Source organism: Benincasa hispida, chromosome 6 (assembly GCF_027475165.1).
Source record: "Benincasa hispida cultivar pf3 chromosome 6, pf3_genome.v1.1, whole genome shotgun sequence".
Lineage (NCBI taxonomy): Eukaryota > Viridiplantae > Streptophyta > Magnoliopsida > Cucurbitales > Cucurbitaceae > Benincasa > Benincasa hispida.
Genome location: NC_143483.1, coordinates 8081763 through 8097554, shown reverse-complemented (window position 1 = coordinate 8097554; position 15792 = coordinate 8081763). Strand labels below are relative to the sequence as shown.

The following is a 15792-nucleotide window of genomic DNA, read 5'->3' as shown; positions in this document are numbered from 1 at the left end:
TGACTGGTACAAAGCATAAAACCTCAAGAATATAACATTTCTTTTTTAACAAGAAAGAATAGTGAGATTGGTTGCTTCAGATTTTTGTGCTGATGATATAGAGGAGCTATTTGTAACACCAAGAATTGATTTGGAAAAATCTTCCTATAAAAGAATTAGAGTCAAAATTAAGCAAATTGAAAATTGTTGCTACTGTCAACTACTTTACATAAATGGAGAATTTATGGTCGAATCGATTTGAAATTTGGAAGCTTACCGCATTGGAAATATTCTAAACATTGGAAGAGGTGTCAAGCAAGATATTTCATATTTAAATACAATTCAATAATAAGATTTGTACAAATTTGAAAACATACAACTTAATAAAATTGTAAAATTCAAGACAAAAACTATCCATAACAAATAAGATTTTTTTTGTAAGATTTTTATATTACTTTAGTATGCATTTAAGTGTAAGGTTCCATAAGATAAAATTATAGTTACAATGTTTAATTGGCTCACCAATTTTTTGAGGCAGGGCTCACCAAGTTAAGTGTGGTGAAAACGAATTTTTTGTAACCTCATGTCATAGTTTTTATTCTATTTTTTATTTAAGTTTTAAAATACTATTAACTTCAATATTTTTTGCTTAGATTTTATTGGGTTTCCTTTTAGTTTTCATTCAAGCATACTAAATAGAAAATCAAAGAAATACTATCATTCTTGTTTGGGAAGAGGGGGAAAAGTATCATGAAGTTGGGCCTGAGCCCAAATGGTAATACAGTTTGAAGAATTAAAAAAAGGTAAAAGGCTAACTGCAACTTTCAAGTATATAAAGCTTTAACCACAAACATATGAGATAGCAGAAGAGTTGCACAAAATCAATCTAAACAACAAATGAAGCTAACAATGGATGTTGAAAAGGCAACATCCTTTCATAATAGATCACCAGACATTCAACTGCCATGGATCTCATCTACGACTAGCTTGTGTCGATAAATATCCCATCGTCTTCGCCATCTTCGCTACCTCTGTCTGTTTCTTTTTCTTTTTCTTTTACTATGAAAACAATAACACAAGCTCCAGAATAAGCTTCTTCAACTGATTCCAAGCTGTTATTGGCATCAGAACTTTTAAAAGGAAAATTTGCTATCTTTATGCACTCAAAAATGGCGTCGAGAACTTCCACGAGTTCCGTTTATAGTATAACACAAACACACTTGTTTTGTGTTGCTTGGTCTCCAGCTTTCTTTTCTGCTCAGGCAAAGAAGAAAACTTCCATCAGTAGTCCTATTTGAACCTCAATGTTTCAATAGGCTTGGCTTCAATATGAAGTAACAGCCACAACAGTTGCCATCTGTTGAGAGCTTCTTTCGGACATGTTTGAGAGTGATTATAAAACTGTTAAAATCACTTTTGTCATATTCCTAATCACTCTGTAAAATGTCTTTAATTATTCAAAATTAATTTAATATTTAATTTCACACTTTTAAATGTAATTTTTATATCATCAAAATTGGTTTTGAATAATAAGAAGTATATTTCAAAGTGATTTCAACCATTTCAGAATCACTCCTAAACATGTCCTTCAACGTAGGTATTCTAAACTACTTTATAAGTAAAACAATTGTCCTGATGCTATGCTTCTTCCTATCTTATTTTCCACAGCCTTTGAGCAAAACATAAGAACAATTGCACATGCATATGCATATACACATACCAATTCTCAATTCAAAAGACATCTAGATACATCTATTATAAACCTTTGACAGTGTAAGTTTGACAGATAAAATCCATCCAGCTGAACTTCAAAAGTTCTCAATAGTTTTATGTCTAGAAGACAACTCTAATGAACAGTAATTGGTTATCCCCAAATAGCATATTCCTCCAGCTAAAGGAATAGTCTAGCAAAAATTTAAAAATCTTTGTCAAGCAATTGAAATGGAATCAAAGGAAACTTCAAAATACAGCAAAAGATAATTCCAGACAAATCCAGGTGAGATGTCAAAAAGCAATATCCATTCTATCTTAAGTCATTGATAACTTAAACTTCTATAGAACAGATTATACCTTTCTCCAAACTTGGTGGTTGGATAACAACATGCATGGTTGTCACACTGCCAGGAATGTCATATAATGGGCTTCTGCAATCATTAAGTGTTCTGTTATTCTCTAAGATTTTTCCTGCACTTATTAACTTGACATCCTTAACTGTTCTTGGACCATTCTCCTTTTCTGCTCAAACAAATAATTGTGATTACTCGTACCTCAGAAGAAACAATAATAATTGTGATTACTTGTCCTACATATACAATAGGATGGTACCAAAAAAGAAACATTTTAAAATCTAGCTAGCCAGTGTTACTGCAGGAGAAATATCATCCTCATTGCCATTGTCTAATATCAAAATTCTCATTAATCTAGGATCTGGTGACAGTGTTGGGAGGACAATGCAGATGACACTAAATCGTATCATAAATGCTTCTGTATAATGACACTAGAAGATTTACTGCCTCATGAAAAAACAATAAGGAGTCTATATAATGTCAAACACAGATTCAAGCTATAGCGAACAAGACACCATGTTGGTCAGGGTCTGAGGGCATAGACAAAGGAATATGATGGGTACAAGGGGTACAAAAGCAATCAAACGAATGAAGGCATTGGCAAGTGTAAAAGGCCAAGAAAGGCAACCAAATCTAGTTGAAATCCAAGAGTTTTCCACTGCACATAATTTGAGAATGAATGATTTCAGAAACATATTGCAACTTGAGACAAAATGACAAAAGAAAGAAACCAGAAGATCCAAAATAAATGGAAATCAAAGAGCATTCTTCTGTTAATAATATGATCAGATGAAACCAGAAAAAGAATCCTACAGTCTCTAATAGATTCTCTTTCAAAGAGGCATAAAATCCAATCAATAAGTTCAAGATGCTTATAGAAGATCCAACATAAAACGAATATCATGGAACTTTATGCACCAGTAACGGGCCGTTAAACGTTTTCCCCCCGATCAGGGTGTAGTGTCTCTTCTGAAATGGCAACAGCAAGAATGAAGAAAATGCAGAGTTCTACATCAGATCAGAGCTTTACTTGTGTTGTGTAAATGACGAAACAGATGCCAATATGCTGAAAATGTTTAAACTTAAATAGTTCAATTACAAACAAAGCTACAAGATCAGCATAGGATAGGATTTCAAGCAAAATCAACCACCCCCAAAAGCCAAAACTAAGAGAAAGAAGTTCAAATTTCACACACCTCTTGGCCATTGTGCAAGAATGCTTTCTTTCAAGGTTGCTATGCTTGTGGCAGCAGGGAAAGTTTTGGGGCCAATATCAGATCCATCATTCAATCGAAACTTGATCTCCAATTGATCTCCCACTCCGGCCATATTGACTTACGTCTTCAATCAATCACAAAAAAATTGGATTTCCCAATAAAAGAAATTAAAAAAATCCCACCCGAGAATTCGAATGCGGTTAGTTGGCACAGAAGTTTTTGCTCAGATTCTCACAAGGGAGATTCTGCAAAAAAGAGAGAAACCCAGAAAACAAAAATAAATTTCATCGTAAGTCGTAAATCATAAAAGAAGATGCAACAATCAGAAGTATGAAGGCAGCTGCATATGAAAAAACAAAACAAACTTCAGATTTCAATCTTATATCTGGAAGAAAAAGAAAAATAGCGACAAAAGCAATCAATCAGTTGCGTCTTCCAAAAGACTAGAAATATATTCCAACAAACAAATTCACTCAAAGAATTCCTTTCTAATTCTAAAACACATAAAGAAGCAAGGGAAAAAAAAAAATTACGAACACTGTAAACTAAAGGCTCGGCTAAAACACTTTCTGATTTTAAGAGATGGGTAGTTTCAGAATCGCAAAATGAAATCGATCCTCAAGCCTAAAAGAAAAATCAATAGGAAACCCAATAGAAGAAACACCCGGTAGAAATTGATTAACCTTAACCGCTATGAACTCGGCTGAAAAATTGATCTGGGTACTTGTCTTTTTTTCCACAAACCTTGAATCAGAGATTGAAAGTGAAGAAAAAACCAAAGCTCTATGAATAATAATACAAAAACCAGTTGAAGAGATCAAAGAAGAACTCAGAGACGAGGCTCCTCCGGAGTTTTCAAAGTCTTCTAAATCTGGGGTCAATGACTCCATTTCTTAAAAGTTGATTTCTTGATATTCCCAAAAATTAAAATCGACTACCCAATCGTAATATTTACGCATATTTTAAGCAGCTCCGAGGAAGTAGAAAAGCCCACAAATTCAACTTTCTTACAAAAAAATACACATTACGCATTACCTAAAAACATTGCAAGATTTTGACTTTACTTCTAAATTAACTAATTTTCCCCCACAAACTCACATCAGAAGCTCAAAAATACAAACCCAAATCATCCATGTGGGTAACAGAAAAAGAGAATTTCAGAGATGAAAAAAAGTGGAGGGTACCAAATGATTCAAGAATAGACGTGGCATACAGCTAATGGATTGATTAACAAGAAGGGTTCCATAAAATGATGAATAAAACTATGTGTTTTTTTAACGTTGTTGGATGCTTAGCTTAGTTTGCTTTGGCCATTAATAATTTGGGAGCCTATTAGATTCCTCCGTTAGGCCTTGGTAGAATCAATCAATTGCTTATTTAATGTGATTAAGTGCAATTAATCCATCAATTCCATCATTTTAATTACAACAAGATAATGTTAAAGAAAAGAAAAATGCCAAGAGGGTCCAAATCAATCTCAATGTGGCCTATTCCTCTTCAATCAGTTTTGTGGAAGAGAAGTTTATTTGAATTTTCTTTTCCTTTATGATCTAATAGTGGCAAATATCTATTTATACCTCCAAATTTTAGAGTTGTATAAGTTAAAATCTAAAACTAATAATTGTATCAATTTGAACTGATTTTAATAAATATATCAATTTACACATTCTTTCACATCTCGTTCGACCAATATCTTGTGAAACTTATAATTTGAGTCAATCAAACTCCTAAATTTTCACAAGCCAACGAATTTAGATCTATCACCACAATTGCCTTTGAAAATCATCTATGCATTAATTCTCAACGTGTATAGACTTCTTCAAATGTCAGTATTACAAAATGGACAATACTAGAGTAAATACATAGACGATTCTCAAATAAACTTTGACAAAGTGTCTAAAATGTTTTATTTATGAAAGTTTAAAGGTTTAATTGATATAATTATAAGTTTCGCACAAGGTTTTTCCAAATAGAACGTAATGGAGGATATATAACTATCAGTTCGGAGATTAAATTGAAACAACTCCTAAAATTTAGGATATACGGGACCAGAGTTAGAGACTTCAAACTATTGACTAATACCCATTATATGTTAGCTGCAATGCACATTTTAGGTATGATATAATGTCAATTCTTATTGAAGACTTCCTTTCTTGCATTATGCTCATGATCCCACTTCACAGATTCAGAGAAATTAATTAGCGAAATTTTAGTTATCTTTCAATAGATAACAAGGACTATAAACTACATTATTAACTCTTGAAATAGAAATATGAGGAACTAAAAAGGGAAAAGGGAAAGGAGGGAAAAAGTGAACATTTTGAGTGGCATAAAAGTTTGGTGGGTTTCTTGTCATCACCAACTTAGCAAGTTCTATGATGAGCATCTTATGTGCATCGTTTAATCTTATCTTGTAGTGTTGTGTCTGAAGCATCTAAAAACTAATGGAGATTCGAATAACTCTGTTTACAGCTTTACAGAATAAAAATATTAACCTAGCCAATTAAGAGAATCCACATTAATTTTGACAATGAGAACTTGATTACATTAGGTACCAAAAAAAAAAAAAAAAACAATGCCATCCTTTGGTTTCAACTTTTCCAAATGATGATAATGGTAGATGTGACTGAATGGAAAAATTTTTCTTCACATTGTTAAAAATATATCTAGTACAGAACGAATCTAAATAAAACAGAACCATCGATAAAGAATTCTTCAATCCAATGAACCAATAGCTGCCAGGCCTTGTCCTCAAAGTCATCATATATTATCAAATACAAAGCAGAAAATGTGGTACTATGAAATATAAAAGATGAAGGGCAGATGATTATTGTTTGGTGACCAACCATATGGAGAAGCACTCACTGATGGACCTGTCCTAGCCTCATTCGTGCCTCGATAGATAACAGCTATGTGACGAGACGTTCGGTATTGTATGTGTTCTGCTATATTCCAAAATATACTCTTGAGAACCGAGGCTGTATCCCTGCATGAAGAACTAATAATACCAGACTGCTCAGCAACTAAGACCAAGTGAATTGCTACATTACACATTAATGAGAGAATCCCATGCTTGTGCAAACACAATGGTCTCAGTCAGGACACAGGGCATACCGTGCCATAACTTGACCTAAAACTGTGTCAGGTATGCAAAACTCCGAATTTCTTAAGCTGAGAACCTAACAGTTCCAGAGTAACATAGGTCGCTTCATTATCGCATCATCTCTCTACCTTTTACCTCCTATATAGTTCACTTCGTTATCGAATCATCTCTCTACCTTTTACCTCCTAGACTTTGTGAATTATGACTCTAGAATGTGGCAATTCCTGATGAAATCATTAGAATAGTTGACATACTTGGTCCAAAATGGCCGGAGATGCTCAAAGCCAATCTGCAGCCATGGTTTAGATTGGCCATTGTAGTGTATTACTGCCGCTTTCTTCACATTCTCAATGTTTGTTTTGTTTTGATAGCCCAAGCCAAGCATGTGCCATGAGGGGTCAATTGGATGAATGTGACCTCTAAATGCAATTAAAGCAGGTGGTAGTGTACCCAGTCTCCACAATGTCAGTGTAGACTTTAGATTCTGCCACATAGAAAAGAAGCCATTGTCCAAGATTATCAAATAATTGCATCTTTACTCTTTAGTGACTAGGGACAATTATGCAATCACCAAACAGAATGAATAGAATGTCATATGGTAAATGACAATGCCTACAATAAGCAAACTCAAGAAATTAAATTAATCCAGAACTAATGGAATTGTAGCATACCTCTCTCAGCCACCAGTGGTAGGTTTCTGTTATATTTGACTCTCTCCAGGCACGAAGATTAAATATGTTCATGCCGTATGCCCAAGCACATTCATTGGGATCTAAATGTGCTGCTACAAGGGGATGGGAAAAATTGAAGTAGATCTTGAATCGCTTTGACATAACCCACTCATCATCACCTTTACAAGTTTCAACAGCTCCATTAACCTTTCCCTCGAGGTCAACATCCCAAAGTGGCGACAGATCACGTTGAATTACAACATCATCATCTAAAAAGACCACCTTGTCCAGTTTGGGGAAGAGCTGTACATCATATGAAGAATGATAATTCTCAATCTCAATTCTCAAGTGCAGTGATAATGACAGGAACAATTTAGGAGCAGAAAAAGAGAACCAAATTGTGCAAGTTCATGCTTAAATCCAAAATGTCAAAAGAACGGAATAATGACTTACTAGATATTCATGCAACATAATGTTTATTATCCATGAACTTCTTCAAAGTGCTTGGGGTTAGCCATGATATTAGAACAATATTTCCAAGTAGACTTGATCTAATAAAACGAAACCTATAAAATTGACCATGCAAGAAAACAGCCACGCTAATGCGCCCCTTAATGAAAACTCAAGGAAAGCCTTTCTCGATATGGAGTAATGTTACAAATACATCTTTGGGGTTCATGATAATCAGAGTCATGGATAGTTTTCACTTATAATTTCATTTCAGATATAAAATTGTCTGCTCGATACCAAAACTGGTGGGTGGTGGGCAGATGGTATTTATAACTTGTTTCCATGATGAATAGATTACCAGAGAGAGAATTTTACTCCCCTACTGCATCCAAATTACCTGAGGTATGTACATGCGGAGATGATTGAGTAAGGATATGTATTTGGGACTTCGAACCAGCAATTTTGAGGCAAATACTCGAGGAGTTGTATTGCTGTGGTTGGTCCCTACAATATGATTGCCATGGTAGTAATTTCTGATTCCTTCCTGGTTTTCAACAGCCTCAAGCACTGGAATGTTGTCCCTCGTTAAGTAGTCGAAGTGGTGAGTACCCTTAACTTCGACGGTAGCTGGGTAGATTGGATTTAAGGCAAACCATGAGTGCATCCCTGCATAAGTTTTTTTGTCGGTGATGACATGGAAAACTATCTTTTCAGGATTGAGAGATGATTGGACGGCAGAATTGACAACAACTGAAGCTGCCAAAATGTTATCAGTTGACAAAACAAAGTGTTGGTATGTATTATCAGAGAGCAATGGTAATAACTCTGGAGGAGGCAGTTGATTGCGAGCATGAACATTTGATGAGTATTCATCAGTTAAACGCAGAGACAAACAATGAATGCCTTTAGGAATGGAACTAGCTGCGAAGTGTTTATTCATGAGCTCTGCATACTTGGACTCCCTTATCTCCTTTTCAAATCTCTCCATCTGTGAAAATAAATTAAAAAAATAAAAGAAGATCCCACTAACCAAAGTACACAATTTTTTATGAAGGGCAAAAATTTCAATAATGAAATAAATCCGTACAAAATAGAGTTTTCTGGTTTATTAACTCTGTAACCTCCATGAAATTTCATTATCCTTCTTTGTTTCTTTCTTTTTATTCTTCTTCTTCATTTTCTTTTCTTTCTTTCTTCTCTTTTTTTTTTTTTCATAAGAAACAAAGAAGACAGACACTGGGGAGCCTTAACATAACTATTGGCTGAGGACACGCCAAATCTTCCTCCCGTTTCTATACAATTTGCTTTTCTAATACAAAGTTCCAAATCCTATCAAAGTAATCTCTTTAGGATCATGTATGAATAGAAGTTTTTCTTTTCTTTTTGGATGAAGATATATATATATAGAATTTCATATTCACTGTTTTCCATCAAAGAAGAAGATATATATGTATATATATATATATATATAGAAATAGATGTAGATATGAAATTCTTATTAACTGTTTCTCATCTAAAAAAAGTTGAGTGATATGTATTGGCAATACATATCCAACTGTCAAAATTAGTCTCTTTGAATTATGGATGAGTTGAAGATAAATCTTTCAAAATGCTCCAGCTATGGATGGAATAAATGTCCATACAAAAAGATAAACAAGATAGCATCTTTTTGGGTACTTTTAGGGTGAGTAACCATTAAAATACTTTGAACTTCCTCTTGGACAGTTCTAAACACATTCGGTTTCTGAAAGCTAGTAATTGACAAAATTCACTCTAGAGTGTGGTACGGTTGGAAAAAAGGAAGTTCCACCATAGTCCATATGTGGTAGGCTTGTGTATTTCCTCAGCTTTTTAAGCTTTCCTGATTCTCTCTATCCTCAAACATCTCTTGATAATGCATTCTTACTTAAAAAGTATTTTTCTTATTCTCTTTGCAGAAAGTGGGGGGGGGGGGGGATGGGGAAACATTTGGTTGATCGGAATTCAGAATAAGTTCAAAATCCATATAGGTGTGGGATATTGTGAGATTTGATGCCTCAGTGTGGGATTTGATCTCTCCGCATTTTGTAATTATCAATTAGGTCTTATTCTTTTAGATTGGAGCATGTTTATCTGTTATTTTTGGGACTTGTTTTTATAAGGTTGGTTTTTCTGTATGCCCTTGTATATTATTTCCCATTTCTCGATGAAAGCTTAGTTTCTCATGAAACGAAACTCGTTCTTTAAGTAAATAACTATTGGAGATTCTCCAACAATCTCTTTTCATTTCTTTCTTTCCCTTTTTTTCTTTTTTGGGGGGGGGGGGGGGGGGGGGGGTGAGGTGTGGTGTGGTGAATACGGCATCTCCTTCCAGGAAATAGGGGAGAGAGTTATAAAAAGGCCAATCTAAATTGACAGATTTCCATGAATGAATGCTTCACATTTTCTTATAAAAGGAATATAAAAACCCAAGAAAACCCAAAGTTTGGCATCCTCCAGCTAAAAGATCACAAAGAAAATATTGAGCATGCATACATGCTCATATAGACACAATGAACAATGAGGGTTCACCTTTCAAGAAGGGCATCTTCGTTGAAAGTTAATGTACTGTTCCATATAAAAAATAGAACTACTTTTCGTTTCCTATACATATATTAGATAAAGAAGTGAGGAAACCGATCTTTCCTAGATTACTCAAACGCATACCTATCCATAGACTATAGGCCATAATCAACTTTTAGGAGATGAGATTATCGTTAACAAAAACTCCAAATTTTGGCAGGTTCGGTTGAATTTAATCCAATCATTCCATTACAATTTTCACCTTATGAGATTTTGCAGGGTATAAAAATATGAATAACCTTGGGCCCCTATTGACTTTGTTCTCTTTACCAAAGAGTGAAATAAATTAATAAACTTAACATACCATGGCCTTTAGGATGAAAGCGAATGTTTTTGCATCATGATGGTTGTCTTTCATTTCTGAAACTAACTGACTAAAGGAATCTGGCAGCTTTAGACCATCTGGTATTTCCTCAGTGCTAACTTGGTTGAATATCTTGTAAAAGTCACTCACCAACCTCTGCTGCACATGATCACCAATTACAACAATAAAGCTTTGTTTCTAACAAAAACAGGATTCGAAACAGTCCAAAAAATAAATACTGCAAAACAAAAGGCCATGAAAAGCAAAATAAGAAGAATCAGGTGATCACCTTTGAAGCATCAGCCCTACCAAGAAGGCGAGGTCCCCATGTCCTGCCCAAACAATCTAGCAACAAAAGAGAAGGGAACTAAGGACACAAATTAATATAATTAATAGAAATGAGTAATGAAATGTCATTTAAAAACTTTTAAATTTTGTCCAAAATGGCCGTATTTCTATTCCCAAAATGTCATTTCCTGTTTTAATTAAAAGCTTCATATTTTCATCTAATCATTTAGGCTTCTTTTTATATATATATTTTTTAAAAAAGCCCTCATATTTTTAGAATAAGAGATTATGTAGCTTATATAAATACAACACCTTGTTCTCAAATGAGATTAAGGGTTAATTAAAGGAGTTACTTAAGTTCGTATAGTATTTAAGCTAATTTTTTTGCACTTTGCTCTCAACTGTCTTCTCCTTGTCCACTGTGTTTGCACTGCACTGGCTCAAACAAGACAGACCTAATTTCCTTATTTTGCTAGCTAATAATTATCAGAGTTTAAAGGTCATTTACATCACTGAGAAACTTCATTGAAATCAGTAATGCAGATTGATGTACACTAGAAAATCAAGTAGCGTGGGAGGATCCCAAAGAAAACTTTGCCTCAATTACAGCCTAGATAAGAATTTGTCCCCAAAAAATACAAAATATATAACAATACTTTATCAGAATATAAATTGAATTCGTCATCTATGGTCGTCTAATGATAAAATTAAAAAAAAAAATCAATCAATCAGCTTCTGCAATGCACTCTAAAACAACCAATATCATGACATAAAACTTTCATAATTGCACGCCCAAAAAGCAGATAAGATCCATCGCAATCAAATTAAAAAGATATCACTAACACATAAACGTTAACCAGAAAGACAAAATTTGAAACAGAAACAGTAATAAGTTCATTGACAGTACCCAGAGAGGAGCAGTCATTGACACCTTCAAGCGTAATGACAGCAGTAAGAATGAAGACGAAAGGCAACAAGAAAGCAAGTACGAGAATAGTGTGGAAAAGGGTTCGATAAGAAATGTGACGAGCTGCAACTTTAATCTTCATAAAGTCAATAAACCCATTACTGGTCGAGACCGTGATGCTTCTCATGCTAGGCGAAAAATGAAGCCGCATCGTCTTCTCTACACCTTCTTCTTCTTCTTCTTCTTCAGGTCGCCGCTATTACCTGAAATAATCACAACCCAAACAGCGCCATCGAATCTCCTCCCTCGAGAAACCACCTCCAGCAGTCTTAAACTACTGCCCATCAATTGATCAACCGACAACCCATTGACGCAAAAACCCACATTCAGACCCTAAATCTGTTCTTCTGGGATTGCTCCAAATTGAATCTTATTTTGTGGGTTCTTCTTAAATGGCGCAATGAGCAAGAACAAAGGGATTCCAATTGGGTTTAGGCCAGAATTGGTGAATGATTCTCATTTCACCCAATAGTCAGAAATGTTGAAGAGATTTCTGAGTTTTTCTTCATTGGTGGGTCAACTATTCTTCTTTTTTCCAATTCCATCACTCTCGAAGAGCCTTTTGTAGGCGCATCAGTTCGATCTAAAATTCATCTTCTCGTGAATGAGATAAAGTAAGAATCTGTAATGAAAGAGCTAGGTTTGGTGAAATGCAAGTGAAGGAATAAATTTTCTGGTAAACGGAGATTTTAATTTCTGTATTATTTTTGTAATATTATAAGTTTGATTTATTTGTTTCTTCATATTATTTTAGTTTTAATACCTAGATTAAAAATAACTTATGGGACGTTTGCGGTGCTGTGTGGATTATAATAGTAAGTGTTTATGTAGTATGTGGTATACTAGTTTGTATTTGGTGTGCAAGTTATTATAGTCTTGTGCAGATTATTATAGTCTGGGTTATAATAATATGTGTTTGGGGTGCATATTATTATAATAGTCGGTTATAACATTATATAAATTAAATGCATGTTATCTTAGTATATATCACAATTTATTCTATGAAATATCATATTTTCACGAAGCTAAATAAAATTGTTTGTTACACCAATTTGTATAAAATGTGTTGAACGTTGCATTGTCCTCATTCCGCCAATTTTAACCCTGTTTGACGTATCAAACTTTGTGAGCATGCAACAAATACAATTCCATTCTCTTCAAAGGATATTAATCATTACCCAACACATTAATGTATGTAGAGATAGAAAAATTTCACAAACAGCAAAAAAGAAAACCAAATCACATTCATGTCCATGAAATAGTACGGAGTGAGACATAGAAAATATTATAAAGTACAAGCCATAATTTAGATATGTCCAAATTAAACATGGAAAAGCAGGTGATGAAAATAGTTGGTTAGACGTTGTTTAGAAGAAAAGGCTCGCAATACTCCAATTTCATATCCGCTGGAACAGACAAAAAACTTTATGTATTATGCACATTGTGGAATATGATATTCATAAGCTTCAACTTCTGTTGGGTTTACAGTTTTGGAATATCGTTAAGTTCATTCACAACCTTGGCACGTAGCTTAACCTCTATTGCACGCTGCTCTTTCGGCCACTCAGCAATGGACTTCAGTTGGTCATTTGTAAAGTCTATTGCATTTTTAAAAACCTCAACCAACTCAGACTGATATCCATAACACTTTCTCTTACTACCCCTTGATGAATTGCCTCCTTTGGAACCAAAACCAGTCAGGATTCCATCAAACTAATCCTTTGACAGTTCATGTTTCTGTGAATCGCCAATAAGAGCACCTTCATGCATACGTCCTGACAACATTTGAGGCTATGTCACCAGGTGTCTCTGCCCCTTCTCCAGTTGCCTGGTCCTTGCTGAAGACGTAGGCTAAATCATCAAAATATGGGAATGAATTGTTCAGGAGTCCTTTTACTGTAGGATGGCTCTACATGGAGAGTATGGTTGGTCAATATAATGGGTGACGATGAATGGAAAAATGTTTATGAAATTTTACCTTCACCCAACCATCGAACTTCTCTTTCTCTGTAGTAATACATTGGAATTCTTCATTCCAACTGAACCCACTGCATGCCGATCCTTGCATTTCTGCTATAGCTTGGTACGTTCTTTTAAGGCTCCTTACCCTATAATCTATGGTGTCGGTCCCTTATATTCTATAGCCAAGTATTTTATCAGCCATTATATACTGTAACTGTGCCAAATACCCAGGGCGAAAGGTCTTGTTGTCTAATCTCCATCCACCATATTCAACCAAAGTCACCAAACATTCCACCAGCTTCGACTCTTCCTCCCTCATCCAAGTGTGCTTTGGAGCTCTAGAAGAACTTGTCATTCTGCTACATGTACACCGTAGTACAATTTAAGTAGTAAAGAAAGAAAATGCCATGTGATGTGTTATTTACAATATATAAGGTAGTAAATCTAATTATAGTAAGACATTTGGAATTGATTTCCAAAATCGCATACATGAAATTAAAAAATACATTGTAAAAGTCACAAACTAAGTATGAAGCTACTGATTGTTACGTAACTCCCAGTCAGAAAACATATTATGTGTCAGTTCATCTCTCCATTGTGTCCATTTGTTTGAACTTTCAATATAATTGATCTCGTCACTACCAATGGTAGCAGAACGTGAGTCCACCTCATCTAGATCCTTGGGCATTTCGACAGTATTCATCTCCTTATTAATAAGATTATGAAGAAGGCAACACGCCGTGATCGTCTGAGTTTGGACTTGCACGGGGTAGTATGATTTTCCGCTGAGTATTTCCCATCTCCCTTTCAACAGTCCGAATGCCCTCTCGATGACATTCCTCGTAGAAGAGTGTTTCATGTTAAAAAATTCTCTTACAGTTGTTTGTGCATTCCTTCCCCTACGCCATTCCGAAAGATGATATCGTTCTCCTCTATATGGTGCCAAGAAGCGCTCCACATTTGGGTATCCAACATCATATAGATAATAATACCTTATACAATATCCAATTGTATGAAATCATAATAGTTGAGTATTACGATGTACGACAAGAAGTTGTGTGTATAAGTTGCTACTCTTCAGAACGTTCAATCTATTAGATTGTGATGTTGCATCTCTAAGCACACAAGAATCAGCAGTAGAACCTTCCCACCCAGAAGACAAACACGAAATTATCATTCGTGTCGCATACATCAAGAACATTCGTGGCGATTTCACCCTTCCTCGTTCTGTACCTTGGTCGATCAGTGGCACTCACGTTGACCTTTATGTACGTACCATCTAACACACTTAGACAATCTTGTGCGAACACAATGTATGAAATATTCATATACATAAGTTATCTAAACTAGACACGGACAACGCATCAACATTTGTTTAATTTCACTATACCTCAAACCATCTCTATCTCGGATTTGTACATGAGGTTGTGATTGGCAAAAGTTTTTTCAACAGTACTTCATGTAGTCATAAAACGACATTGAGAACGGAGTTGAAATGCCTATAAAATGTTTCACCAGACCTAACGAATTGTCTACGAACTACTCTATTCTTAACATTATGGGCTAAGATATGCAAGAACATGGCAACCATCTCCTCAACATCTACAACTTCTGTTCCCACTAATTCACCAATTGTCCTTAATGAAGTACATAAAATGGCAAAACATTTTCTATCCATTCGTATACTTTCACGAAAACTTAAATCAAACTCATGGATTAGCCGAAAGTATGCTAATTTCCTAATATAATGTCTAATGTGATGTGGCAGGTATTCTATCCTCCTATGGTCATTGAGTAACAACTCTAGTATTAGTAGTAATTGACATTGGGTAGTTGTGAACACCGTTAGTATGGTTACTACTTCTTGAGGGTTTACCATAGATTAAGAAAATTGGCCCCTGAAATATTTATTCATGAGTGATTTTTTAAATTTACGCAAAATTTAATCATAGTTTCAAACTAATGTACTTTTAATCTAAACAAGAATATACTTATCATTAAATTTTAAATGCATGCAAAATCATATGAAGCTTAGTAATAGTAACTTGCAATACCTTTTAATGTTTAACGTTAAGATTGAAACTTTTATCTAAATTTAGATTGCAATTGGATGAATTGAAAGTTTGAAGTAAAAATGCATATTTTTCCTTTTCTCTCTTTTCTAATTCTTTAACAAATAAGTTT

The 15792-nt window shown here is 34.6% G+C and overlaps 3 protein-coding genes across 9 annotated transcripts; all 3 read right to left on the bottom strand.

Annotated features, from left to right (window-relative positions):
- Window positions 1-675: 675 nt before the first annotated feature.
- Window positions 676-4614, bottom strand: MUB1 (membrane-anchored ubiquitin-fold protein 1 precursor). 6 transcript variants are annotated; one of them, XM_039033859.2, is made up of 4 exons: window positions 4447-4614; window positions 3242-3507; window positions 2050-2214; window positions 676-1233 (listed from the first exon to the last, which is right to left on the bottom strand). In XM_039033859.2, the coding sequence occupies exons 2-4, from the start codon at window positions 3372-3374 to the stop codon at window positions 1178-1180; spliced, it is 354 nt and encodes a 117-aa protein (XP_038889787.1). In that variant the 5' UTR covers window positions 3375-3507; window positions 4447-4614; the 3' UTR covers window positions 676-1177. The 6 variants fall into 6 exon arrangements, with proteins under 6 accessions (XP_038889787.1, XP_038889784.1, XP_038889785.1 ...); XM_039033856.2 differs by having other exon boundaries at window positions 3946-4604; XM_039033857.2 differs by having other exon boundaries at window positions 4298-4450.
- A 1275-nt stretch (window positions 4615-5889) lies between these two features.
- On the bottom strand, window positions 5890-12425 carry LOC120079981 (putative galacturonosyltransferase 14). Of its 2 annotated transcripts, none has more exons than XM_039034489.2 (6): window positions 11587-12425; window positions 10681-10736; window positions 10392-10550; window positions 7884-8474; window positions 7037-7339; window positions 5890-6849 (listed from the first exon to the last, which is right to left on the bottom strand). In XM_039034489.2, the coding sequence occupies exons 1-6, from the start codon at window positions 11795-11797 to the stop codon at window positions 6565-6567; spliced, it is 1605 nt and encodes a 534-aa protein (XP_038890417.1). In that variant the 5' UTR covers window positions 11798-12425; the 3' UTR covers window positions 5890-6564. The 2 variants fall into 2 exon arrangements, with proteins under 2 accessions (XP_038890417.1, XP_038890418.1); XM_039034490.2 differs by having other exon boundaries at window positions 10392-10547.
- Window positions 12426-13777: 1352 nt separating this feature from the next.
- LOC150035393 (uncharacterized) lies at window positions 13778-15286 on the bottom strand. Its single transcript, XM_090314301.1, has 3 exons — window positions 15129-15286; window positions 14148-14600; window positions 13778-13967 (listed from the first exon to the last, which is right to left on the bottom strand). Exons 1-3 carry the CDS (start codon window positions 15284-15286, stop codon window positions 13778-13780), a joined length of 801 nt encoding a protein of 266 aa, XP_090170427.1.
- Window positions 15287-15792: the final 506 nt, after the last annotated feature.

What these genes read in the sequence shown, in the direction of transcription:
- MUB1 (XM_039033859.2), bottom strand. Translation starts at nt 3,374, where the DNA reads ATGGCCGGAGTGGGAGATCAATTGGAGATCAAGTTTCGATTGAATGAT. An exon ending in TCTTGCACAATGGCCAAGAG is followed by an intron (nt 2,215 to 3,241) that starts GTGTGTGAAATT and finishes TTGTTTGAGCAG; the next exon opens with AAAAGGAGAATGGTCCAAGA. An exon ending in ACCACCAAGTTTGGAGAAAG is followed by an intron (nt 1,234 to 2,049) that starts GTATAATCTGTT and finishes TTGCCTGAGCAG; the next exon opens with AAAAGAAAGCTGGAGACCAA.
- LOC120079981 (XM_039034489.2), bottom strand. Translation starts at nt 11,797, where the DNA reads ATGCGGCTTCATTTTTCGCCTAGCATGAGAAGCATCACGGTCTCGACC. An exon ending in CTTTCATCCTAAAGGCCATG is followed by an intron (nt 8,475 to 10,391) that starts GTATGTTAAGTT and finishes TTATTTTCACAG; the next exon opens with ATGGAGAGATTTGAAAAGGA. An exon ending in ACCACTGGTGGCTGAGAGAG is followed by an intron (nt 6,850 to 7,036) that starts GTATGCTACAAT and finishes TCTATGTGGCAG; the next exon opens with AATCTAAAGTCTACACTGAC.
- LOC150035393 (XM_090314301.1), bottom strand. Translation starts at nt 15,286, where the DNA reads ATGGATAGAAAATGTTTTGCCATTTTATGTACTTCATTAAGGACAATT. An exon ending in GTTCGTAGACAATTCGTTAG is followed by an intron (nt 14,601 to 15,128) that starts GTCTGGTGAAAC and finishes ATATTGTATAAG; the next exon opens with GTATTATTATCTATATGATG. An exon ending in TGGGAGTTACGTAACAATCA is followed by an intron (nt 13,968 to 14,147) that starts GTAGCTTCATAC and finishes GTGTACATGTAG; the next exon opens with CAGAATGACAAGTTCTTCTA.